The following is a 26,837-nucleotide window of genomic DNA, read 5'->3' on the forward strand; positions in this document are numbered from 1 at the left end:
TCAAACACAAACCTCAACAACTACACCTGAAGCAATTACACAGAATCGTTTTAATGGTTTATCATAAAATGTAAGAACATTGTTTCTGTTCCCCAAGCAAACCCCAACATGAAAGGCAGTGTCCTATATGAAGCGAGATAATAGAGGAACTGTATAGCTAGAGGGTGAAATCGCTCCCCTTTGAAAGGGAGACTTCCTGCACTGGCGGTCAATGAGTGGCCTGTGTCCCAGTAGCTGTGGTGTGTTTGCTTATGGAAAGAAAACATGACCGCTGACTTCCTAAATTTCTGCCGTCTGAGGCATTGCCTCAATTTGGGCTCTTGGCAGAGCCTGATAAAGAGTTTCACTTCATATTTTAAATGCTGAAGAAGCAGTGCTTGCACTGCCTAGATAATTTATATGTTTGGAGAAAAAAAGGGAGCACAGGACAAATAAGTCTATATCTGAGGGGAATTTGAAATTCTATTACCTCCACCTTGTACTGGAAATCCTGTGTAGTGCCATGCATAAATGCAGTAAATTTATATGCCTAACCATAATAACAGCATACCCTTGAGACTAGTTGCTGTGTAAAGAGGGTGTGAATGTCAGATCACTGGTTTCACAAAGTGACTTATATTTTGAGAAAGTTTTGCAGGGATGACACTTTCCAGACACTCACCATTTGCAGCCACACGGGCACTGATGCAACACTTTATGGAGAAAAGTGATCAGATGACTCAGTGAGTAGACTCATGTATGCTGTGTTTTGAGTTTTGCCCTGAATAAGTTCACTTCATTTTGTGTAAAATAATACATTTATATACTATATAAATGTATTATTTTGGGATAGGAATATATATATGTATGAAATATTTTATTTACAAGAGTAAATATCTCTGAAATTTGGAATGAATTTTAAGTTTGATGAAACCTCTGACAGCCATAATTAAATACATTATTGACATATAATGGAACAGATTTATTGTTTCCTCGCTGCTCAGTTTGGAAAGGACTTTCTTTAGATATCTGAAAAAAATGGAACTAAAAAACGCACTGAATGTATATCTGAAAGTATATCCATCTTATTTTTTAATACTTTTTTGATGCTTTGATGTTAATGTAGATTAACAATGGGTTTGACGAGAAGACATGGTTAAGACAACATGCTGAAAGAAAAGAAGAGCATCAAAATATAAATAGTTTGAATAACCACTAGTATGCAGAAGACTGATTCTGAACATGAAAACAATGAAAACATGAAGCAGATGGTCGGCAGCAACTAAAGACCACCCTAACTACCATTCACACACTTGGATGCGGGAGATTGAAAGAAAGCTGCCTGAGCTAATGAGTCTTAATTTGGTGTAAACAACATGAAAGTGTGTCCTGCCTTTCACCAAAAGATTAGGCTGGTGATGGTGAAGTGATGGTGTGAGTTATTCTCTTGGCACACTTTAAGTACGAAATGAGCATTGTTTTAAATGCTATCGGAGTATGACAGCTGCAGCCTATGTCCATCCCTTCCCCATGCCCATTTCCTGATCAAAACATCTGAAGCTGTATTCTTTACCATGACAATGGGGTCACTGTGCTTGCATAGCCTCCAAAGTCACTTGGGAGATGGTATACTCATACAAGTAGCTTGGGGTCCACATTAACAATAGAATAGACTGGATAGGACAGAGCAGGAAATTCTTCCTGAGGAGACTGAGGTAGTTGGGTGTCTGTAGCAGGCTCCACAAGACCTTCTACCAGTCTATGGTAGCAACCTCGCTCTTCTTCATTATAGTGTGCTGGTGGGGCGGTCAACAGACTTAACAAGCTGGTGAGGAAAGCTCGCTCAGGGGTGGGACTAAACGTGGACGGTCTGGAAACGCTGGTTGAGGGGAGGGTGAAGGACAAACTTCGAGCAATCCTGGACAATCTTTCTCACCCCCTGCACAACAAGCTGTGGCTTATGGGCAGCTCATTCAGCCCGTGGACCATTCCACCCTGATACAGAACCAAACACTTCAGGTGCTCCTTTGTGCCCACGGCTATCAGAATGCACAACGGCAGTCTGGAGATCACAAAACTCTGACGGGCGGCAGTCACATCTGTACGATGAGCCACTACCTGCAACTGTCACTCACTCACTCACTCACTCACTCACTCACTCACTCACTCACTCACTCACTCACTCACTCACTCACTCACTCACTCACTCACTCACTCACTCACTCACTCACTCACTCACTCACTCACTCACTCACTCACTCTACCCCTGTCCTTGTGTAGCAGTTTATCTATTTTTATCCTTTTACTAATGCTGGATACCAACTTGCCAATTTGGACCAAAATCCAAGAGGAACATTACAACACTTTCTAGAATCCATACAACAAAAAAATTAAGGCAGTTGTATCAGGAAACAGGGGGGCGCCTGGGCGGCAATAGCAGAAGCACATCAAGTGGTTGGTTGGTGCATTTTTTAGCACTCAGCAGAGGCATACAAGGACACGCAAGTATTCTCAGGTGAGAATGCCAGCAATCCTGCCTTTGAGGTCAAATCTTCAAAATACATAACAAAAGTGGTCAGAAGCTTTCAAAACTAACAAAACATAGGTGATGCTTTCATGGCCTTAAGACTGCAAAAACGCACAGGAGACAAACAGTATGAGTAACCATACAAGAATTCAGCAAACAAGGGCTTTTAAGTAATTAAACAGCTGATGCAGCATTTTAGGATTGTTTTGAGATGTCACAGAGATGTCAGAGAGGAGGGGATCTGACCTCTCTGCTGGAAGAAGGGGGTTCTGTATGTCAAAAAGCAAGATCAAAATTCATAAAATGCTTCATTTTTAAAATATTATCAAAGTCTATGACATACTTAATCACTATAGAAACAGGATTACCAAAAGTAGCTGTTTAACATGAAGTTCAATAGAGGCCACTACCCGAATGTTAAACATTGTGACTCCAGCCTTTTTGGAGAAGTGATTACATCCTCCTTCAGGACTTAACTCGGGGAAACAACTGCTCTGATAATACCCTAAGACGACACAACAGGGGAACGTCTCCAAACAAACGAATAAATAAATGAACTGTTTGGGATTTACAAATCAGGAAAGAACACCCACAAAACTCCAAAGAGACAGAGAAGAAATGAATCACTTAATGAGAAATTTAAAAAAAGGACATTCAGCTAAAAGGCAAAAACAGTAATTAACTTGCAACATTTCAATTATAATGATGTGAGATTTATTTAGGCGTACAATGTGTTACTTATTCTGGAGCACGCCATCAGTCTATGCCAATGGCTAAACATAAGGGCGGCACCGAAAAGTGAAAAAAAAACACAGGTGTTTTTATTGTTAATTTGATGCAAAATGAAAGTCCAAAATTCAATTTCACAGCACAGTAACAGAAGAGCAGGTTGTTCAATGTTACAATATGCAATTTTGACGTTTCTTGACTGATAATAGAGCAACTTGGGGGGCAAAAACCTCTGAAACCATGACAGTCCAAAACCAACATGCCTCTGTGGGACTTCTTCCATCTCTTTTCTTTTGGCAGCAAGCAGAATTGGGTCTAGTTTTTACTCTTTGGCATTGATTTTATATGCGGACAGGGTGTGTAATAATGAGTCTTTTTAGAGGTTTGGTAATTCTTGGTTGATCAGTTAGAGCAGGGGTCGGCAACCTGCGGCTCCGGAGCAGCATGCGGCTCTTTCATCTTTACACTGCAGCTCCGAGTGGCTTGGAAAAATAAATGATAAATATTTAATTGAAGTGTATTTCATTTGAGTTAATTCCTTTTTTTAACCTTTAGTTCTAAGTTGGAAGATTATTGCGATCTTGAAATATTAAATAAAATTATATTTCTTATTTTTCGCCGCTCAAAATAACGTCATAATCACGGAAGCCGGTATACCCGCCAGCCGGTAAAGTCACGATTTGAAGATGCTGTGCGCAGAAGTTCAGGAGCAGAAGTCCCATAAACCAGGTAAAATAAATATTTCTGAAGATATTTTGCAAATATTCATTTTTTATTGTTTACTGACAGTGATTTTTCTACCGATTTATTTTTGAAATTCAGGTCAAGGCTCCGCTACACGCTCTGAAAGCCCAAAGCTCAAAATGAGTTCATTACATAAATACATTTTTTTCCGTAATACTTTGTGAAGTTAAAGAAGCAACACACTTCACACTTGTTTATAAAAAGTGTAAAGGTAATGAAAAGCAATATATACAGTGGTACCTTTATTTTAGACGTCAAAAAGTAATTGCGGCTCCCAGTGTTTTCTTTTCCGAGGAAACCGGGTCCAAATGGCTCTTTGGGTGTTAAGGGTTGCCGACCCCTGAGTTAGAGGGTCTGAAAGGCTGGGGCAATAACTTATTGTTTCTATTCAGCTTTGGCGAATGCTACTTTAATAGGGAGAACACAAAAACTTTGCATTTAGCAATTAAATATATTGGCAATCTAACTATCCTACACTGAGCCAATTTGTTTGATGCAAAGCAAGGTCAAGGCCGACCGACCGACCGACCGACCGACCGACCGACCGAGGTTTCAAAGTCATCACATAATGAAATACACAAAAACTAAAAAGATGCAGAGCAGGACCGTATTACATCCAATAAGGGAGAACCTGCATGCATCTTGCGAGTGACAGAACAGTTATTACAAACATATCATGTGATGTGTCCACATCTGCTTACGAAGCAATGAGCTGACAAAAAAATGTCTCTTAGGGCAACCTTAGAGTCACAGTGATCACATCTGTGACTTGTGACCATAGCCTCAACCAACTGTTGAGGGGAAGAAACTATTTGTTGTCTACCTTTTGTCTGCAGAGGGAAAATTCCAAGTACCTCTCTTGTTTTTTCCTGTTTAAATTACTACAATGATATGCAGGGAATTATACAACATGTGTGAAATGTGTCACCAGAAATGCCAGTCAAAGGAGCAAAGACATCATCTCTCTGTCGCAACAAAGCGATACATATATATATATATATATATATATATATATATATATACATATATATATATATATATATATATATATATATATATATATGTATATATTTTTAGATGAGAGATGAGAACAACTTTATTTATCCCGAAGGAAATTGTTGTGCCAGAGTTTCAAGCAAAAAACATAACAGTAATAGACAATAGTAGAAAGGAGGAAGAACAAGAAATACAATGAAATATAAATTGTAATATAAATTAAATATAAATTGTCCATATATATATTTGCTATACCAGTATATACTACGTCGATGAAATAACACCTCTATGCTTGTGCAGAGCGCTTGAGAGTACGTGCCTTGTTTTTAATTAGTAATGGTTGTTACCAGCATATACTAGTTTTGACCAGTATATATATTCATACTTGAATGCAACCACAGGGCGGCACTGGCCTATGTCTCTCCAAGCCTGCCTTGGGGGGGCATGGAGCAGTGTCTCCCTGTGCCAGTCCCAAGCCCGGATAAATGCAGAGGGTTGCGTCAGGAAGGGCATCCGGCGTAAAACTTTTGCCAAAACCAAACATGCGAGTCAACCAAAACTATACCATACCGAATCAGTCGCGGACCGGATTAACAACGACCGCCATTGGTACTGATGACCTACAGGGTACTAATGGAAATTGGGCTACTGTGGGTCGAAGAACAAGAACAAGAAGAAGAGGAGGAGTGCGTGCTTGGAAGCAGAGAGAGAGGAGGAAAGGAAAGAGCCTGGGACTGAGAGTAGGGACTTTGAAAATTGGGACTATGACAGGAAAAGGTAGAGAGTTGGTCGACATGATGCAGAGAAGGAAGGTGGATATACTGTGTGTCCAGGAGACCAGGTGGAAAGGTAGTAAGGCTAGAAGCTTAGGAGCAGGCTTTAAGTTGTACTATTATGGTACTGACAAGAAGAGAAATGGAGTAGGAGTTATCTTGAAGGAGGAGTTCCTAAGGAACGTCCTAGAGGTGAAAAGAATGTCAAATAGACTTATGAGTCTGAAACTGGAAATTGAAGGTGTGATGCTCAATGTTGTTAGCGGCTATGCCCCACAGGTGGGATGTGAATCTGAAGAGAAGGAGAAGTTCTGGAAGGAGTTAGATGAAGTGATGCAGAATATTCCCAGAAATGAGAGTGATAATTGGTGCAGAGTTCAATGGACATGTTGGTGAAGGCAATAGAGGGGATGAAGAAGTGATGGGCAGATTTGGTATCCAGGATAGGAATGCAGAGGGACAGATGGTGGTAGATTTTGCAAAAAGGATGGAAATGGCTGTAGTGTACACCTTTTTCCAGAAAAAAAAAGGAACATAGGGTAACTTAAAAGAGCGGAGGTAGGAGCATGCAGGTAGACTACATCTTGTATACACGAGGTAACCTGAAAGAGATCAGTAGTTGTAGGTGACAGTGTAGCCAGACAGCATAGGATGGTGGTTTGTAGGATGACACTGGTGACAAGGAAGATGAAGAGGACAAAGGCAGAGCAGAGGACAAAATGGTGGAAGCTGAAAAGGGAGGAATGTTGCATGGTTTTCAGGGAGGAGTTGAGAAAGGGTCTGGGTGGTCAGGGTGAGCTTCCAGATGATTGGACAACTACAGCTAGTGTTATCAGGGAGACAGGTAGAAGAGTACTTGGTGTGTCATCTGGAAGGAAAGTTGATAAGGAGACTTGGTGGTGGAATGAGGAAGTGCAGGAGTGTATACAGATAAAGCGGTTAGCAAAGAAGAAGTGGGATATTGAGAGGACTGAAGAGAACAGACAGGAGTTCAGGGAGATGCAGCGAATGGTAAAGATAGAGATAGCAAAGACAAAACAAAGGGCGTATGATGACTTGTATGCTCGGTTGGATAGTAAGGAGGGTGAGAATGATCTATACAGGTTGGCGAAACAGAGAGATAAAGATGGAAAGGATGTACAACAGGTCCGGGTGATTAAGTACAGAGAGGGAAATGTATTGACAGATGCTAGAAGAGTGATGGGAAGATGGAAAGAGTACTTCGAAGAGCTGATGAATGTGGAAAATGAAAGAGAGGCAAGGGTTGTAGAGGTGACCACAAAGTTGCAAAAATTAGTAAACGTGAAGTGAGGAAGGCATTGACGAGGATGAAGAGTGGAAAAGCAGTTGGTCCTGATGATATGCCTGTGGAGGTGTGGAAGTGTCTTGGAGAGGCAGCGGTAGATTTTCGGACTAGATTATTCAACAGGATCTTAGAGAGCGAGAAGATGCCTGAAGAATGGAGACAAAGTGTGATGGTGCCTATTTTTAAGAATAAAGGGGATGTGCAGAATTGTGGCAACTATAGAGGGATAAAGTTGATGAGCCATACAATGAAGTTATGGGAAAGAGTAGTGGAAACTAGACTGAGAGCAGAAGTCAGCATCTGTGAACAGCAGTATGGCTTTATGCCGAGAAAGAGTACTACAGATGCAGTATTTGCGTTGAGAATGCTAATAGAAAAGTACAGAGAAGGCCAGAGGGAGCTGCATTGTGTTTTTGTAGACCTAAAAAAGGCATATGACAGGGTGCCAAGAGAGGAGCTCTGGTATTGTATGAGGAAGTCTGGAGCGGCAGAGAAGTATGTTAGACTGGTGCACGACATGTATGCTAGCTGTGAGACACTGATACGGTGTGCTGTAGGGGTAACAGAAGTTCAAGGTGGAGGTGGGACTCCAGCAGGGATCAGCTCTGAGCCCCTTCTTGATCGCAATGGTGATGGACAGGCTGACAGATGAGGTTAGACAGGAATCCCCATGGACCATGATGTTTACGGATGACATTGTGATCTGTAGTGAGAGCAGACAACAGGTAGAGGAAAATCTAGAGAGGTGGAGGTATGCTCTGGAAAGGAGAGGAATGTAAGTTAGTCGCAGCAAGACAGAATATATGTGTGTGAATGAGGGGAACTCAGGTGGAACGGTGAGGCTACAGGGAGAGGAGATCAAGAAGCTGGAGGATTTCAGGTACTTAGGGTCAACAGTCCAGAGCAATGGAGAGTGTGGAAAAGAGGTGAGGAGACGGGTCCAAGCAGGTTGGAATGGTTGGAGAAAAGTGTCAGGGGTACTACGTGATAGAAGACTTTCAGCCAGAATAAAAGGAAAGGTGTACAAGACAGTGGTGAGACCAGCGATGATGTATGGACTAGAAACTGTTACAATGACCAAAAGACAGCAGACAGAACTAGAGGTTGCAGAGATGAAGATGTTGAGGTTCTCTTTGGGAGTGACCAGGATGGATAGGATCAGGAATGAGTCTATCAGCGGAACAGCACATGTTCGATGTTTTGGAGAGAAGGTCAGAGAAGCCAGGCTCAGATGGTTCGGTCATGTACAGAGAAGGGATAGTGAATATATTGGTAGACGGATGCTGGAATTGGAGCTGCCAGGCAAGAGGTCTCGAGGAAGACCAAAGAGAAGATTTATGGATGTAGTGAGAGAGGATATGAAGGTAGTTGGTGTGAGAGAGGAAGATACAGAGAATAGGGTTAGATGGAGAAAGTTGACTCGCTGTGGCGACCCCTGACGGGAAAAGCCGAAAGAAGAAGAAGAAGATATATATTCATACTTGATTTAAGAAGCAAATATCTCCTAGTTTGAAAATTCCATGGACCAACCAGGTATCACCTTCAGCAATAAAAACACAAATGGATGCTTCCTTTAAAACAAGTATCAACCTTTTCTGAGGACAGAAAATCAGGCTACGTTGCAATGTTAACTGAGTGTGAATCAGTTTTCCAAAGAACAAAAGCCTATTAGTCGCTGCATGATGAAATGGACAGGGTGTGGCTATTTAATTCCAGGGTTTCACCAAAAGTAGTGCAAAGGTTTACTGGTGGCAGTCAAGTTTGATCAAGCCTCAAAGAGATGCCTCAAAGATGAAGCCGGGCAAGGTTTTGTTTTACCTCGGGAGTTGGGGAAGTGCCAGGTGTCATTACGATTGCTTTGTTTCGGTTTACAATTATCCATAAAGTATTCACATTCTCCCATTGCAGATCTAAGTGTCAAAAGTTTTGCAAGATTTTACATGTTACGTGTAGAATTGTTCAGCAAGTGATGAAAAAAAGGTCCAGAGATGTGCCAATGCAAAGAACATACAGAAAATGAATACACACTCTGAAGAGAGCCAATCCTAAGACTTTTCAGGTTCTTAAAATACAGGGGTTGTGCATTTCCCATCTATGCCTTTTTATTTATGTTTCTTTTGTCAAAGAAAAAACAAGTCTCCAGTTCTGCAACAGATTTTTCAGCCAGACTTGGGCAAGGATCTAACTGGAAAAGGACAGGTCCAACATCATGTGTAAAGTACAATGGAGTGAAGTGACAAGGATCAAACAGAACAAAATGATAACAAACTAAAGCATGACAGGATATTGTTAATGGTTATGTCAGTGACCTACAATCTGAAAGAAGTAAGATCAAGTAATAGCAGCAACTTTACCCAAAATCATTTGACAAATAATTCTCAAAAAGTAGGACAGAGAAAACAGCTGACCATCAAAATTACCCAAAAACTTTTCAGTAAAATAGCTTTCGGTACAAAAAAATTGCTTTTGGGTAGCAAAAATAGCTTTTGGGTCCATAACTCTTGAATAATGAATTTTCTTGTTAAATTGACATTTACCCTATTTTTCTGATAAATGACATTTTAATCAACTCATTTTACTACTAAATCAAGTATCAATGAAGTATCAAATCAATGAAGTCACCCAATCAAGTTGGGTGACTTCATAGGACTGTCTTCAAAACTCTTTCAGCAGATGTAGAATTAGCCAGAATAGCAAATAACACCTCTATGCTTGTGCAGAACGCTTGTGCAGAACGCTTGAGAGAACGTGCCTTGTTTTTAATTAGTAATGGTTGTTAACAGCATTTACTAGTTTTGACAAGTCTCGGTGTGCAGCTGTCAGACAGATGGCTAAGAAAAGACTGAATGAGCAAATCTCATCTGTTCCATTGACCTCTATGCATCATGTGATCTACAACGAACACAGAATGTTTCAACAAATCCAGACTTATTTAAATCATAGTAAACATCTATAACAAAAACACTGCATTTCACTGAAAACAAGGAAAAGGGGTCTTATTTACTCAATACGATGACAGGAACCTTAATCAAATTGGAAAGTTTTCCTGTGAAACAGATGATATATGCTGCCTCAGCTTCCTCCACTTTACTTACTGCAAATGCTTTCAGTGCTGAGTTGTTTGCCGTACTGGACAATTGGGATCAATCATGGCATGTAGAGAAGCCAAAGAGAACATAATCGCAAAGAAGGGAATCTAATATTTGTAGTATTGGATATTCTGGAACAAATTTTCTGTTAGTGAAGCATAGTTCCACTGGTTCTATCCACAAACATTGATAAGCACACATGGTCATTTGTGTTGTAACAAAACACGCACATACTCTTCCATGGTGTGCACATAGACACACAGACGATGCAGCATTAGGTCAGCAGTGGTATTTACAGGGTAAAAGTAAAGAAATAAATCTGTGCTATTTCTGGCAGCTGGAATGTTGAAAGCTCGGACCATTATTTTGAACAAGCTGCCGAGTCAGCGGTGGAGAAGTGGGTCAGGGGGGCAGGAAGACTGGGATGGCAAAAACTTACACAGCTCTTGTTCAAAACAGATAGGATATTTCATGTAGAGCTGTCGAGTTAAATCCTTTTATTAAAGCTGACCAAAAGACACCCAATAAGGGATGCTCTAACAAATATTACAAAAATAGTCAACATAAGCCAGCTTCTAAGGAAAAAAAAAACAAACATCCAGACAATATACTTGTCATAAAAATTAGACTTTTAGTAAATTACTTCAGTATGTCCATGACGTGCAAAATAGAAAGGTCAGAAGAATCAGCCTTATTTTTAAGACACAGGAAAAAGAAATCTTAACAACAGAATGTTAGAATGGTAGATGGTCTAAGGCAAATGTTTCAAACTCAAGTCCTGCGGGCCAAATGAGGCCCGTCATGTCATTTTATGTGGCCCGTGAGAGTATCTTAAAGATCTGATTGTCTGAAAATAAATAAGTCAAACGCGTGCACTGACCATACACTACATTTCCCACAATTCATGCTGATCACGTTAACCGCTAAGTGATGGCATCCCGTGTGATTTTCAACAAGGCGAATGAGAAATACAAATGGCCCCTAGATGTCCAGGAAGAGAAAAGTTGATGCAGATGGAAAGCTATTTCAAGAAAGAATACATGTTTGTGCTTCAAAGAGAAAAGCCAGTATATCTTTTGTGTTATGAGGCAGAGTCAGTTGTCAAAGAGTACAATCTAGGTTGCATTTTAACACCAAACATAGAGATAAGTATGCAAAAGTTAGCCTCACAGAAAAACAACAGTGTCCAAAAGTTAAACGCCAATCTACTGTCGCAGCAGAGTGTGTTCATGAAAGCCGCATCGAAAAACACGGCAGCAGTGAAAGCTAGCTTTATTTTGGCTGAAGAAATCACCCGTGCTAAAAAGTCTTTTGCAGATGGTGCCTTTTTGAAGCAGTGCATGCCGAAGGTCTGTGAGCAGGTGTGTCCCAAGCAGATAAAGACTTTAAATATGTCAGTTTATCAAGAAACGCCATCAGGGACAGAGTTACCGAACTAGCAGGAAACCTGGCAACACAGTTGGTCGAGGAGACACGCAGCTACATAGCTTTTTCATTAGCTCTTGAAAGCATAGACAACACGGATACAGCGCAGCTATCCTTTTGGTATTTAAGTTGGACCTCTTGGTCACTGAACAGCTGTTGGATGTAGCTCCCATGCATGGTACCTCAACATGACATCTGTCACACTTGTACTTAGCAGCTGACGGTTGTTGGCTGTACTTATTTGGTAATTCTGCCCCTCTCAAGATATTATTAAATTATTTAGACTACAATGGTACTTGTATGTAGGAGATCCAACCTTTTTGAAAGAAGTATGAGAAATGATTGATTCATTTTTTTGGGCTATAAAGCTAAGCTAGCAGACTCACCTAATCCTGAGGAGCTGCTGAGACACGGGAGGAACTGAACTTGATGCTATTACTAGACAAAGCTTGCAATAGTGTCACGCTGATATTTTGCTAAGCTAGGCTAATTTTTTTCCCCATAATCCAAATTTTATGATGAGCTACAAAGTTGGTAAGCTATGCTGATCTATACATGATCTGACAGGGTTAAGAATGTAGAAAAGGACGTCCTGCTTCCCAAACTGATGAGAGAGAAAGCCAAGGAGATCTACATGGAAAGACCTGAATATAAGGCGAGACAGGAAGCAGGCCAAGGAGGGCTAGATAAGAAGCAATACCCAAAGATAATAATCTAAGATAATAGATACAATTTGAAGGTGATGTAAGAAAATCTAAGCAGTATTATTGTGTAATTTATATCATCTATGTTATTATTATTGATCATAGACATATCATAGATGTAGATTACAGACATAGATGATAGATCATGACAATTTGACCAACTGTCTACTTTTCCTCTCTCAAAATTCTTGAGTGTTGTCTCTCGCTCTCACTCATTCACTTTGTGTCACACAGACAGACAAATATGGACTTCATTGTCTGCCCCAAAGAGGTCTCTATGGACTGATAGACTCCTATCTGCAATCTGTTGATGACAAACTGCACTTGAGACACCATTCCAACACCATGTCAGCTGAACCTTGTCAAAACTGTGAAGTTTCAGCACTTGCAGCCTTGCCATTAACCGAGCTTGAGATGTCCCCGAATTACATGATGACAGTTTAATCGCCTTGTGCACAGCCTGATGGTGCGGGTGTGACCTGGGTAGGTTATGGTATTTAAGGGGATATGCCTTCCAAATTTCAACCTTCATGACAGGCAGCAATGCCTATGGGTTGTTATATCAATTAATGAGTACTAACGACTACCATTCAGCTGTGTGGCTCAGCAGAGTGTGTCCACACTAGATGGAGCCCGAAACTGTTAATAAGATGTATGTGCAAACTGGGAGGTTAGTAAAAACCTTAAGAGTATTTCCCATGATTCTCTAAAAAACAAAACAAACAAAAAAAAAAGCAACAACCACGCAGAGACAGAAGAGGTTTTACAACATGCTTCATGCAGGGGACTCCACGGTAATTATCTGGTCAATTCAGAGGGGGAAGAAAGAGCGGAGGAGGCGTTGTCTTTGGAATCATGAATAGTCATTATGGCTTCACACTGAATAACCACAGAAAAAGGTGGAGAGGGAAAAGTGCAGCGGAAGGTATAGCAGACTGTTAACATTTAATGGCTAATGGTGGATGACCACCACAAACAAATAGCTATTCTACATCTGCCTTGGACCAATGAAAGACTTGTGTTTCTGCTGGGTACAAATGAATAGAGGCATGCATTGTATGGGGGGGGGGGGGGGGGGGTTGTCACACTGAAGGCGGCCCCACTGGCACAGAGGGCTTTCTGTGGTTGCACAGGAACAGTCCTTGGCTCAGGGGTGAGTCTGTGGGCTGCCTTCCAGCCAGGAGGTCCCGCAGCAGAGCACAATCCTGGGGCCACAGTTGTGGGATGGCAGCAGCCCTTGGGCCCATTCGTTGGGTAGCCAAAAGCCAAACTTAACTTTAAATCTCAGATGCCTTGATGGGATTTGTTTGTTTATTAATTTGGGACACATCAGGTCCACTCCTGCCTAACACACTCACATCATATTACTTCCAGAAGCTTTATTTAAAGAATGCATTGCAAATATGCAAAGACAACAGGACTGTCACTGATTGTCATACAAAAGGCATGAGTTGCTCTCCTGGTGGTGGTGATGATTAGGCCAAAATTCGTTTCAGCCTTTACTCTATCGTTTTTTTGGTCTTCGAGGTAGAAAATAATTTAATTCCCATGTGTACTGTACATCTTTTAGATTGCTTTTCTCCCCTTTTCGTACAGAAAAACTCAAGCACACAACTAAAATTCTCTGAGAAACAAAAAGAAAACTATAAAATAAGTCTAAAAGCAACTAGCCCTAATATCCGTCTCAACCAGATGTCTTTTTTCTTATCACGCCATAGATTACCTCACCATAGTAGGTCCTCTGAGGCCAACGCTAGTTTAAATGCTTGCTGAAAATGTTAATTACTGCTACAGCTGCGCTTCAGAGCTTCCTCAGGGAAGAACTCCGGCAGCTCCGCAGGACACTTCTTCACTATACGGAGACGAGCTGTTACACTACAGCTCGTCATGGAATCGGCCAAATCGCAAATATAAATCCAGAGCAGGTACAGAGTTGTGAGACAATGTGCATTGTTTTTGAAGGGGATGGAACAACTCAAGCATCTGCAGTGATTTTGACTGACCAAAGTATTTTTATTAAACTCAACGTCTGGAAAGACAGTGTGTCATAACTAAGGCACAGGTAGCACAGATATGTAAAACAGACTATGGACAATGTTTTTACCTGAGCAGAGGATTCCTTTGTGTCTTGCACATGAGAAATCGTCGCACTCGCAGAATGTGCCGTAGATCTTTCCAAACTCTGACTCGTAGCACAGGCACTGGTTGCAGCTGCATTCGCCTCGCCCGCCGCAGATCTGCTTGCCTTCAGCTTCTCGGCAGGCACTGAGGTATAAGCTGGTTGCCTCACCCTCCTGGCACTCGCAGCGAGTGCCCAGGTAGCCTGGCTCGCACTGGCATATTCCACAGTTATATGTGCCTGTTAAGGTAAAAGTAAATGTTAGGTGCTCGATGCTACGTAGCTGTCTGGTACTGAAAACAGCTTCCAATATCAAATATTAGGAACACATGCATTAATAATCATCATCTCATCAGCAACCATCATGAGTCATAGCTGCGACATAATAAACAAAGCTGCCTGTGAAAAGTGCTAAACCTGGGGTCTAACATGAATGGAAGACCTTAGTTTGTGTAGATTACATGTAAATAAGAAGTATCATGGAAACAAAAGGTGAAAGTGGCTGTGAGCTGAGATACCGCTGGAGCTGCAAATGCTGCTGTTGGCCCGTGCTGTCTGAGAGCAGCCGCAGTCACACTGATAATCTACAGCAACCTCCAGAAGGTCCTTGAACCCCACAGGCTTGATGGTGAAGCTGTGGTCAGAGCCATGGGGAGGACAGCTCCTAGCTTCCACACTCACGTTGAACGAAACCTGCAACAAGAGAGAACAAGTGGCATGAATATTGAGAGAGTGATGAAAAGGAGACTCCTGCTTTTTGCAAGCTTGATGTCTCCCATAGTCAAAATATGGCATCTCTTATTACCACATTTCGGTGAGCCTAAGAAGTATGCAAACACAGCTTTACAGACTCTTGGTAGCTGCCAGCCTGGAGATGTACAGAACCCAGGGATATGTTTACACAGTTCCATCCCATGAGGACTGAGCAGTTTAGGCCTCGTGTTGTGGATTTAAGAAAAAGGGCACAACACGAGGCCTCCCCCCATCTGATTCCCTGAGGAAGGGAGACCCATGAAAAAGACATTCCCAGCCCCAACTGTTTGATGTGACAACCAGTGAGTTTTTTCATATGACCTTTGTTTCTTGCTGCAACTGCTGTCACAATCACCTGCTTATTACAGACCTGCAGGTTTTTTCTCTGATGCATTCATTTGACCCTAACCATCTTTTACCTGCATATTTAATTTAGGAATTATAAGCTTACAGAACCAGACAGGAAGACCCACTCCAGTGTAAATATGACAACCTTATAAAATTCATGGCATACTTGTAGCAGTTTTGTCTATGTTTATACACTCAAGTGACAAATCAAAGGTCAACAGTAAAATGACAGGACCTTCATACATCCATAGATCTAATGATCTTCAATGTGTCATTCATTTGATGATGTAAAAAACTGCAGTGTTCACCTAGACTGCCTTCAAGTGATCGCTCATGCAAAATATACAATTCACTTCATTAAATTAGTTAACCCCTTGTTATATATATATACACACACACACACACACACACACACACACACACACACACACACACACACACACACACACACACACACACACACACACACACACACACACACACACACACACACACACACACACACACACACACACACACACACCTTGCATGCACTTTTATGTAATATGTGGTGTGTAGACCACATGTTGTGCACAACAGAAAGAATATGGCTGCACCTTTCTCCAGAAAACCAATGTGCAACTCTGCAAAATTGTGTTTTAAATGGAGCTGCAAAAAAAAAAAGAAAAAAAAAACTAATGCAAAAAGTACCTCATTAGCCCTTCTCTGCAACATCTGTTATTCCTTGGCAGAAACACCTGCGAGTCTTGATTTTTTAATTTTTTTTCATTGTTACCACTCATCATTGACACGGAATGATGAACTGTCAGTATATAGCAGCTCAAGTGTCGTAGTGAAAGATAAGAAATTTTTTAGATTAAAGTGTTACGATTACACTCAGTTCATGACATCTTTTCCCCACTGTCAAATATTTCAAAACATGACAAGACTCAAGGCAGAACCATCACCCGCATTCTCCTCCCTTATAACCTTGTGGCATCCCAGGGCACAGTCTATCATAAAATCAGTCCGGCAAACAATTCCAGATGATTCCGAAAACAGGAAGTGGCTAAGTCACATGCGGCCGAATCAAGGGAATTTCTCTTCTCTCTCCCTTACATCCTTCAAGATTTACAAGTTAATGAGATATAATTCAATTTACTGTTAATGTGAGTCACAAGAAGACTAGCTGGTTGAATCATGGGGGTTGTAAAGACAACTAAGAGGCTGTGGAAAAGAAAGAGGGAGTAAAATGTAAGGAGGGAGTAGTAGATGACACAAGGGAGGTACATGGGACGTAACTCAGTGATAAAACACCTTAACAAAGTCTGACGTGTCTAATTCAGCAGACACGTGAGACATCAGGGTTTCATAGTAGGACTTGGTGGTTGGCGGGGGAGGAGTGGGCACAATTCATTATAATGCATGACTTGTTGACATTGCGCAGAAGAAATCTGAAACAGTACCCTCAGACCATATGATTTCTCATGGCATGTCGGGATTTTGCATTGAATGTGGCTCCTGCCCCACTGGTCCAACAGTCATTGTGATAATTTCAACAGCTTAGTTGTGGAAAACTGTGTCATTTCATGTGAAACAAAGTACAGTATTTAGATCAGTGGCAAATCAGGAGGCAGAGATCAGTTTCATAGAGAACCTGATATCAGCAAGGTTTAACAACAATCTCCAGAATCAATACAGAGTCTCCCTGGAAAAACATTACAATGGAGTGGATTTGGGGACAATCGTGTTTCTGTGCTCCCTAATTTCAATAAAATAAACCCCCATTAGAAATGCCAAGCATTACAAAGTAATCTAATTCAGATGCTTTTAATTTTCTGACAAAAATAAATAAGTAGTTAGGGACAAGTGTCATGGAAGCAGCGGCTCTGCTTCATTCATATGCATGGATCTGTTTAGTAGTCACTCCATTGTCTTGCGTGTCACAGTGAAAAGAAAACCCAGTTTAACACTCTGACCAGTCTTTTTCTCTTATGTCAGAGAAGTATTCTTCATGGCCTTCAGTTTCAGAGGCTTCCTCCAGCCCACTTTTTCTGTGAAGTAATTGACATGCACACAAGAACAGTGACTGACAGCAGGGCCACATCTTAAGTAAAGACAGGGGTGGTGAGGATGGGCTCTAGTCTTGGCAGCAAATGGACTCTGCTGCTATCCTCCATCTCCTTTCATTGGTGAGAATAAAAGACATGAGCAAAGCCTATCATCCGCTCTTTAGAATCCCACACCCCCTGAATTCATGGGTGCTATTCTGACCCAAAAACCCTCCCCTCTTCGAACGGACATTACCACCCTAATGCTGTCCCAAGAATACCGAGCATCTAAGCCATGAGCACACAGGATCACTGGGTAGGAATTCCAGACAGAAAAAAATCGTCTTTATTCTAGCAAATTGAGCTTTTCCTCCAGGTATCAAGAGAATTGAACACAGGAAACTGGTCTAACCAGTAGTCCTAACCAGTAATGAGGTCAGTCACCTGACCATTACATCTGTTTAGTGTGGCAAAATGAGCAAAGACTGACCCATAAAGATAAATCTGCTGTGCACAACAGGCACAGAATTCAATGTCCATCTGTTAGGCAACCAAAATGGTACCTACAGCTAAGGCAAGATCACATTGGCAGCTCAGACGGAAGCTGGGTGATGTGATCTGGCTTTTGGCATTAGCCATTTTTTTGGCGCTCAATATGATTGATCCTGAATAAACCTAGAGGCTGTCCTTGAGCATTTACATGGCAGAGATAGAGCGGTATATGTTGGGTATGGACAACACGCCTCTGTCAGTTGGCACAGGTCAAATTCACCAAGCTAAACAGCTTACAGTAATCTAACAAGTAGAAGAGAAATTAAGAAATGTAAATGGCTATAACCTAAATATTCTTTACCAGGTGAAGGATCAAATGATGGGACATGAACATTTCAGGCCAAAGTGGGCATGTTATTGCAGACAGACTCATCTGAACTATCATTTACTTAAAATTCAAGGTTCCAATTATTTGTTTTAAAAATGGAGTTACATTTTGTCAAATGTCACTGGACAGGCTCATCTTAAACACAAGACTGTTTGCTTAATGCCTAAAATCTTTGGCCTTCAGCCTTTTGTGCTGTTGATTCCTTCCAGCTGAGTGCTAAAAGACAACTTCTCCTTTTTAGACCAATCTGCGAAGACACTTGACAGATAACAAATTTAACACTTCCATATTCTTTTCTTTTTTTTTAACAAAAGAACTTAAATCAGTACATTTGTTTAAGAAGCTACACTGATCTACCCAAGATGGGAAAAGAATGAGCACACGGTTTTGTTAAGCTTGCATAAAGTCAATTTAGTCAGCCACCAGGGAAATTTTACCTCACAGGAATTACTACGATAAAGTGTAGTATACTGCAAAGCGTTCCTTCTTTATGTGATTTAATCAGACAGGAACTCTTTTTGAGAGTAGGAAAAATCACAGTCTTTAAAACTGTGTTGAAATGTAAGTCAGCGCCATCCTGGAGATGCTGACATGACTTGAAATCTCAACTAAACTGCTTCGGACTTTAGAATTGCTCTGATTATACAGTCTATAAATTTATAGCAGCCCTAGGGACTGTGTTTGGGTTCTAACAGCATCAGTGAGCTGAATGGACTCTTTCAGGCACAGGGGATAAGTGTTTCTACAAAGGCTATTTCAACAGCAGACGTCGTCTTGTCAGAGGAGGAAAAGTACAGGTGCCGATGCTATTATTTAACATGGCACCATGCCATTAAATGTCCTCGTAAACCCTCATAAGATAACGGACCTTGGGTTTCATTCATCTCTTAAAGGCAGCAGTCATTTTTTTTTTATTCCACAGATGCTTTTCCCGCTTCAACCACTGAAAATATTGGCCATAAAAGATGCCATTCTTTCCAGAATATTCAATTTGATCCAAGATGATAGCAATTTCTAGTAGTTTGTCTATGTTACATCTTTGCCAAACCTGCAACCAAATTTGTTCTCTTTGTTGACATTTTATCCAAATTTCAATTTAGTTAAATTGAGATGCATAAGCTGGTGTCAATACTGTATATTCAGGAGGAAAGTAAAGTAGTTTCATGCAATTACTCACGGTGTCACCTATTTTTAAGTCAGCGCACTTTCTAAGTCCTGGCAGAGGCTGTCCATCCTGGCAAGTAGCAGTGAAAGACAGGCTGATGTCTTCTGGAAGTTCCGATACTGTCAGCTCTACTTTCGAGCGGATGTTCTGAAAAGAACGATGAAGGGATACACAAATTTTGGCGGTTATTGTTTGCCGATTGGCTGTAGACGTTTAACATTGTAAATAGGCCAAGTTATGGCGTTGTTTGAGTGCTCTGAAAGTACTGTCACAGAACTGCAATACTGATATCTGCATCCCTGGTGCGTTTATGATTTTCTTTCTTTGTTCTGAAACATTTACCAAAAGCAATGCAAGGGACATGAAATTAACCCTAAGTAAACTTCACCAAATGACAGGGAGGCCCAGGAAGTGAATGCCAAATGCAGGCAAAAATTTGTCTGTTACACAATACAACTGGCTAACATTGAGGCAAAGCCTCTCTACGTATCTGTCTCAGCGTGGTGAATAGAACATGGCAGCTGCAATGTTAATAAGGCCATTACACAGGTTTCTGGTGCATTGAATAAACGGTCAGACTCCTGACTGATGAGACATACTACAGACATTTGACACTTTTATTCTCACAACAAGAAAATCTTGAATCGAAGATCCTCCCACCCCCTGCAGTGTATCATGAATGAAATAAAGATGTTACAAGCATCATCAAACTTTCATACAACAAATTCTAACAGAGTTCTGTTGCAATGAAGATTCTGAATGGTGCATCCTTGACAAACAGCAAGGTACCTTCGAAGCAGGGTATATGCTGCAACATTCCCAGACAATCCTGGGAATGCTACTGGAATTCAGTATCTTAAAGCCATTGGATAAACCAATTTTTCAGTCATCTTTAAAAAAAAAAAAAAAAAAAAAAAAAAAACAGTTGTTAATGGACTATAATATGCTTGCCCCATTGCCATTTTAGAAACACCACATAACAAAAGCATAGACATACATTTACTGTTTTATGTAGCAGCTTTCAACTGATTGCAAGAACACAAAAAAAAAATACAACACATTCTACACGTTACTCTCCGAGGACAATCAAAAAGACAACAAAGACAGCTGTAAAAACCATATCAGGACTGTTATGAGAAATCCAGCTTTTGTGCAACCAGCCAGATCAGCTGCAGGCAAATTAACTGGGTCAGAGATGTGAGAGAATGCACAAATTTGAAGCCCTCCAATAATCTTATCTATATTCTCAAAAATCTCAGTCACGGCTTCTGCTGTCTCGCCGCCGAACAGGAAACCCTGCGCAGACAGTAACCTCAACCTAAGTCTTCTCTACTTACATTGTAGGCTGTGATGATGAGCTGGATTACGTTCTTGGAGTCCTGGTCCAGGATTTCAACAGTAGTTCCAGGGATGAGCACGGTGAAATTCTTTCAAAAGGTGAAATTGAGAAAGTTCTGTCAAGATTAACAGGAGCTTGAAAGCAACGTGATTGCAAAGATACATTATGGCGACATTCAGATACCTTATAAATAACGTACAACCGTTTTGTCACGGCAAAGATGAGAAAAATGTTATTTTCTGCCAGTTTCTCCCCTAGGAGTGCCAGCGAGGGATAGTCCTGCCGGAGAAAAGAAGACACGAGGCATCATTTGTACTTTTGTCCATGCATAGTGTGTCATCAGTTTCCACTTGGGAAGTTTGGCTAACGGATGTCAATGCTCATTTGTTTACATTGCTCTGCTGGCCTTTGACACCATAGTCAAAGGCTTATGTGCATTCTTCTTTTGGATGAGATCTTAATCACATTTCACCAGCAAGAGATAATTCCAGATTGCAATATGTTTTTTTTTACCTAAATTATACAACTTAAAAGATTATGGTATAAGGCTTGTTGTATTTGCATATATTTTGTACTGCATATCCCACAAACAAATCAATCCAATTGAATGTTAAATACATTGTAGTGACATGAAGGGAAGGCCGATAATATTATTTTGATTGGCCTTCAAAAATATTCCAGTTTTAAATAATGACTAGCCATACCAAAGACTGTTGAAGCGAGGAAGTAGATTAAAGCAGGGAAAAATAGAAAAAAAAAATTGAAAATTAAATTCAGAGAAGCAGCCTCATTAATTGGGAGCACATGATAGAGATCATTTTTATAACTTAATAATTTGTGGATGACCCTCTTATGGTCGACTGCATCCTTTAAAAATTATCTACTTGCTCCCCAATCAGTACTAAATCTCATATCAGACTTCGATATCAAAAGTGTAAAAGTGCTGGTGGTCGTTTGTAATTACGGATTGTCTCCTTACAGAGAATTTTTTTATCCGGCATGTGGCGCTTACATTTCTAGAATCCAATCATTCAGTCCTGAACTAGAGCCAAGTGAGGCAGGAACTCCTCCTAATCTACGATAAATAAATGTGCTTTCTAGAGTAGGGTTAGTTAGGGTTAGTACCTCACCAATTGAATAAGGACCCTAAACATTAAGATACATTCCAAGTTTTATCCTACTTCAAAAATACTACAGCAATGTGGAAATTTGCAACAACTTCATATCAGATAACTTTGAGGATTTCCCCTTACCATCTGGGTGGAGGCACTGTACTCGTTCTTGTCATCGAGGTGGCACATTCCATCATGGGGATATACCAGGCCTCCCAGTCGGCCGTCCAGGGCGAGGTGAGGGACGTCATCCGTGGCGAACACCAGGAGGTGGTAAGCCTCCTTCCTCCAACCAATTTCCCTCTGTCCACAGGGCAATGCCAGTCAGAATACATGAACCCCACCAACCCTTTAGTGTTAATTTTCTTTTAAACTAGAGGATGAGACAACCCACCAGTGTAGTGGTTGGTCTCTATTATTGCGTCCTTGAGTTTTAGAGTATTACTTTAAATACCATGTATTATTATTATTATGATTATGGGAACCCCCCCCATGGTAAGACTCTTAAACCCACCCAAAGCTTCAGTTTAGCAAGAGTCAGTAATTTCGTCAGCAGGTACACTAAAAATTTTATCGAAGTGCAGCAACATCTCTTGGATTTTGCAGTTGCTGCAAGAATCAAGGCAGAGAGCCTGACTGAAATAAATGCAATGACTTCCAATCACAACATGAGGCTGAGTGATATCAGATAGCACTTTTTGTTTACCGCAGTTTGTTTTAAAGTTTGACACTTCAGAACTGAAGAAGCCCCTAAAATCAGAGTTAAAATGCCTTCAGGGGAATAAATTAAAGTTCATATGCCACAAGAAGAAGATATTGACATGAATTAACCATGACCTTGATGACTGAGAACTCACACAAACATACATCTCTTCCTCTCCCATCATATTTGAAGACACAACTGAACTACAAATCTCTCTGAGATTCAAAACCCATTCACAACTAGTGGTTAACCACACTTAAAAACGAATAAACCCAGGAAGACCAAGACCAGTGTGGCAAAGAGATATGAGGCCCCACTCAAACCAGTGAGTGTCTGAAATAGGGGGGCTTGAGTAAATTACAAGGCAGGAGCCTTGTAATCTTTCCCTGAGAAAAGAAACCATTGAATTGGCAGGGGCAAAGAGGGCTGTGGCAGCTGAACGAGATTGTGCTCCCTGTCTTCCTCCACTCGAGGCTTTTAATCAATGAGCAAATAGACCAAACCCGTCATGGGGACGTCACTGCTTTTTCACCGCACCTTCCCACTCCAGCCAAATGTTACCAGTCACAAGCTGCGCTCAGATCAGAAGTCACTGAAATTACTCTCCTGCTATCAGGGGTCACAATTAAATGAAAAACTGTGATGGGTACAGGACTCCTCACCTTACACACCGCGGCCTGCAGAATGGCATCAAACCCGCCCTCTGGTGCATCCCGGTTACGAGATACCATTTGCTTCTGCACTTCCTCATTGAAGCGGTCCACTTTGTCCGTCAATGAGAGGATGTGCCGGAAACCGAAGGTGGGGACACAGTTGGGGAAGAGTTTGTATCTGTGTGGCATGACAACAATAAGTAAACATTAAGAGATTTCCAGAGGGTGGTGTGCTAGGAAAAATGCTTGGCCTTGCCCTCCTCTGTAGATTCTGTTTATATAACACCATGAGTTAGATAAACAGTCCAACAGTATCAGTGCATGTTGCATCACTATCTCTCATCTTTGTTAAAAGTGGTGAGAAGTGTTCTTTTGGGGTCAAAATGTTGCCATGTAACACTTTATTCTCACTGTGCTTACTTTTGTGTGACAAACACACTAGCAGACAAGCCCCCAAGCCTGTAACCTACATGGGAAGTGATGCGCACTGACGGCCAGTGGGCGGATGCAATGCAGTCCCACCTTCGGGGCAAACACTTGGCAGCTTTTTACCCCTTATGTATTCTGCTCTCTTTCAGTATGTCTGCATAAAATGACTATGAGACGGGGGATGAGGGGTGAGGCAATGTGACAATAGTTTCTTCCAATGGCTTCATCAATGATGATTAAAAACTATATATAACTATATATAACTCCAAGTGCAACATTTCTTATTTTGTTTAATGTATTCTATGACAATAGAATAAGTGGGTTTCTGCTACATTCGTAGTTCAGGACCGTAATTTACCACAAACATATTACTGTGAAGATGGAGCAGTCTTTAAGGTTAATCTAAAAGTCTCGGGGTAATAGTTCGACAAAAGGGCTGCATCTGAGCCAAGCTCAAACCTAAATTCATATCAATATATCCTTTCAATGTTCCAATCAAATGTCTAATCTTCAAGACAATCCCAGTTTTAGCATGAAAATGCTGTTTCCTCTACCCACCCACTGCAAGGATTCTCCTGATACTTGGGTGCAGTGTAGGAGAAGGGGGATATGTTTTTGTCCACAAAGGAACCAAAACCCAGCCTGAAGTTGCTGGTGAGCTTGCCCATTTCTTGGGCAAGCTTTGTGCCAAGATTACGAATGGTGACCAGATCATCTTTCATGGAAAGGGAGAGGTCCATCAGATAGTACAGATCCACGGGGTAGTCCTCCACAGGCCGCACTTGCAATCCAAACCAGGTCTGATCACCTGGGCGGGCAGTGAGAAAAGGCAGATTAGCTGGTTTAATCACTCACTTGTACCATTGAGGTAGAAGGCTTAATCAACTCATATACCTGGTCGCAGGCTGACGGAGAGCTTTTGAGGCATTATTTGGATGACATCATACTGGGTGGGGCCGGATCCTTTTGAACTGAGGGGCCTGTTCTCCATTAAAGATATTCTGCTGGTAGGGAATTCAATGAATGGCTTCTCACAGCCCCGCCGCTGCAGGTTCTGACTGAAGTCACATCGTGATGTCAGAGTCCGGCCCCTCCCAAAATCCTGCCAACAAACACCTTCTTTAATGGTGGACCAATATGGCTAAAGGTGGAGCCACACAGATTCTTTCATTATAACGGTAAAGGAATCAACATTTGATTTTTACATTCACACGCAGACACACACACTAGAACTCCATGAGTCACTGCACCAGTCATTTATAATCGACTATAGTAACTTTTAAACAAAGCAGATACCTGTTGCGCACACCAAGCACACCTTGGGTGAATCAGGAGGCATTCTTCACAGGAGGTAGCGCTTCCACTCATGCACATGTTGAGACCTGAGAGGAGGGTGGGAAGAGGTCGTACACACTGAGGGATAACTACACCAATAATAAGTGTATTTCTAAAGGCTTAAGGAGATCTGATGAAAATGAAGACACAAGACATGAGATTTGTACAAGACTGCTGTGCGCTTTTTAAAATCTTATTTTTTTCATTTTTTATTTTTATAAAAACCTGTACATCCTCCAAGCTGGGAGCGCTCATTGGAGAACTTCACTGTGTCTACACAATGACATTTAAAAATCTTGATTCTTGATTCTGTCTCCAAGGTGCTGAGCCATCTCTCTCAGAGAGGTGTTGGTTTGTTTTTGTTATTTTTCTTCCCCTGACAGTACCACACTGGACATTTCCGTTTCTTCATAGATATGAATACTTCACACTGATAGACATGGATTTAAAAAACAGTCAAACACTGCTACATGTCACAACCTGACCAAAAATATTCCCTGAGGTGAACCACCTGTGCCAGTAGATGTTTCCATGTACCTGGTAATTCAATACAGTCTGTGTGTGTGTGTGTGTGTGTGTGTGTGTGTGTGTGTGTGTGTGTGTGTGTATCATCCTATGGCAAGATATTTTCCAACATTTCGTTGCAAGTGACCTCAACATTAATTTCCCGGTGCATGTAAGCACATGTGATGATCCCACAATTACTATCACACACACACACACACACACACACAAACACACACACACACACACACACACACACACACACACACACACACACACACACACACACACACACACACACCGTCCAGATAGGAACCACCGTACGTCTGGTGTGTTCTCTGCAAACACCCGAACAAAGGCTGGAAAGAAGATTATTTCTGTTTTTGCAGGCCAGGCAGAAAGTCTTTGTCCTACCTGCGGCAGTGTGCAGGAATGCTTGCAGAAGTATGCAGCCCATAGCCGCTTGCCACATCCACATCCTCGGGCTGCACATGTTGTCAGTCTGCGTGTTTAAACCACTGGTGTGGAAGAACAGATCGGATCTTAATTCCCGGCGGCTCTGCGTCCACGTTACAAACGATCCTCGGGCTCAGTCCGTCCGATCGGTGCCGAACAAAACAGTTTAAGTGCGTTGCTCCATTCTAGTCCCGGCGAACCGCCCACACAGTGACGGCTGCGTGGAAGAATCTTGAGAGGCTCTCCATTGAGAAGCGGCGCGGGAAGCGAGGGATCCACGGGGTCTAACCGACCCGCTTTCTGAGCTCCGCTCGACGGCTTCACCCATGGCTGACAGCCGATCCTCCCTCCGTCCACACCATGGTTAGGGTAAGGTTTGGCTTGGGGAGTCAGTTGCACTGACACGAGCGGAAATCAACAAGGTAGATAAGTCTAGAACGGCGGATGTTTTTCACTCTCCCGGTCTGAGTCCCCGCCCCATGCAGATTAACCCCTTCCCGGATCCTGTCTGGCCCTGTTATGAAACTCCACGTCCGCGGCTCGCATCCGGCCGGGGCTGGACTGTCTTTGGCCCGAATGATCATATCTAGTTGCTATTATAATTATATAATTTATACTTTATTAATCTCTTGTGAAGAAATTTATTCTCTGCATTTAAATCATCAATGGATGAACCATGAGCAGTTTGCTGCTGGGGAGCAGTTAGGGCAGACCTGGGCATTTTACGGTCCGCAGGCCA

General features: G+C 41.6%; 1 protein-coding gene across 2 annotated transcripts in view; it reads right to left on the bottom strand.

The window, feature by feature from the left end:
• itgb5 (integrin, beta 5) overlaps nt 1-26,545 on the bottom strand; it is a 44,268-nt gene extending 17,723 nt beyond the window's left edge. For both annotated transcript variants that reach the window (XM_086144781.1, XM_086144780.1), the window contains exons 1-11: nt 26,057-26,545; nt 25,100-25,185; nt 24,698-24,905; nt 24,362-24,611; nt 23,384-23,552; nt 22,160-22,321; nt 21,090-21,185; nt 20,905-20,994; nt 19,580-19,714; nt 14,910-15,084; nt 14,377-14,631 (exon numbers count right to left, since the gene is read on the bottom strand). In XM_086144781.1, coding sequence (XP_086000907.1) covers nt 14,377-14,631; nt 14,910-15,084; nt 19,580-19,714; nt 20,905-20,994; nt 21,090-21,185; nt 22,160-22,321; nt 23,384-23,552; nt 24,362-24,611; nt 24,698-24,905; nt 25,100-25,185; nt 26,057-26,135 — 1,705 coding nt within the window. In that variant the 5' untranslated portion in view covers nt 26,136-26,545. The remainder of the gene's footprint in view (nt 1-14,376; nt 14,632-14,909; nt 15,085-19,579; nt 19,715-20,904; nt 20,995-21,089; nt 21,186-22,159; nt 22,322-23,383; nt 23,553-24,361; nt 24,612-24,697; nt 24,906-25,099; nt 25,186-26,056) is intronic.
• Between the last annotated feature and the right edge of the window lie 292 nt (nt 26,546-26,837).

The sequence above is a fragment of the Fistularia commersonii genome, chromosome 4 (genome assembly GCF_037954325.1).
Source record: "Fistularia commersonii isolate RoL2024-O1a breed Wild chromosome 4, RoL_Fcom_v1.0, whole genome shotgun sequence".
Taxonomy (NCBI): Eukaryota; Metazoa; Chordata; class Actinopteri; order Syngnathiformes; family Fistulariidae; genus Fistularia; species Fistularia commersonii.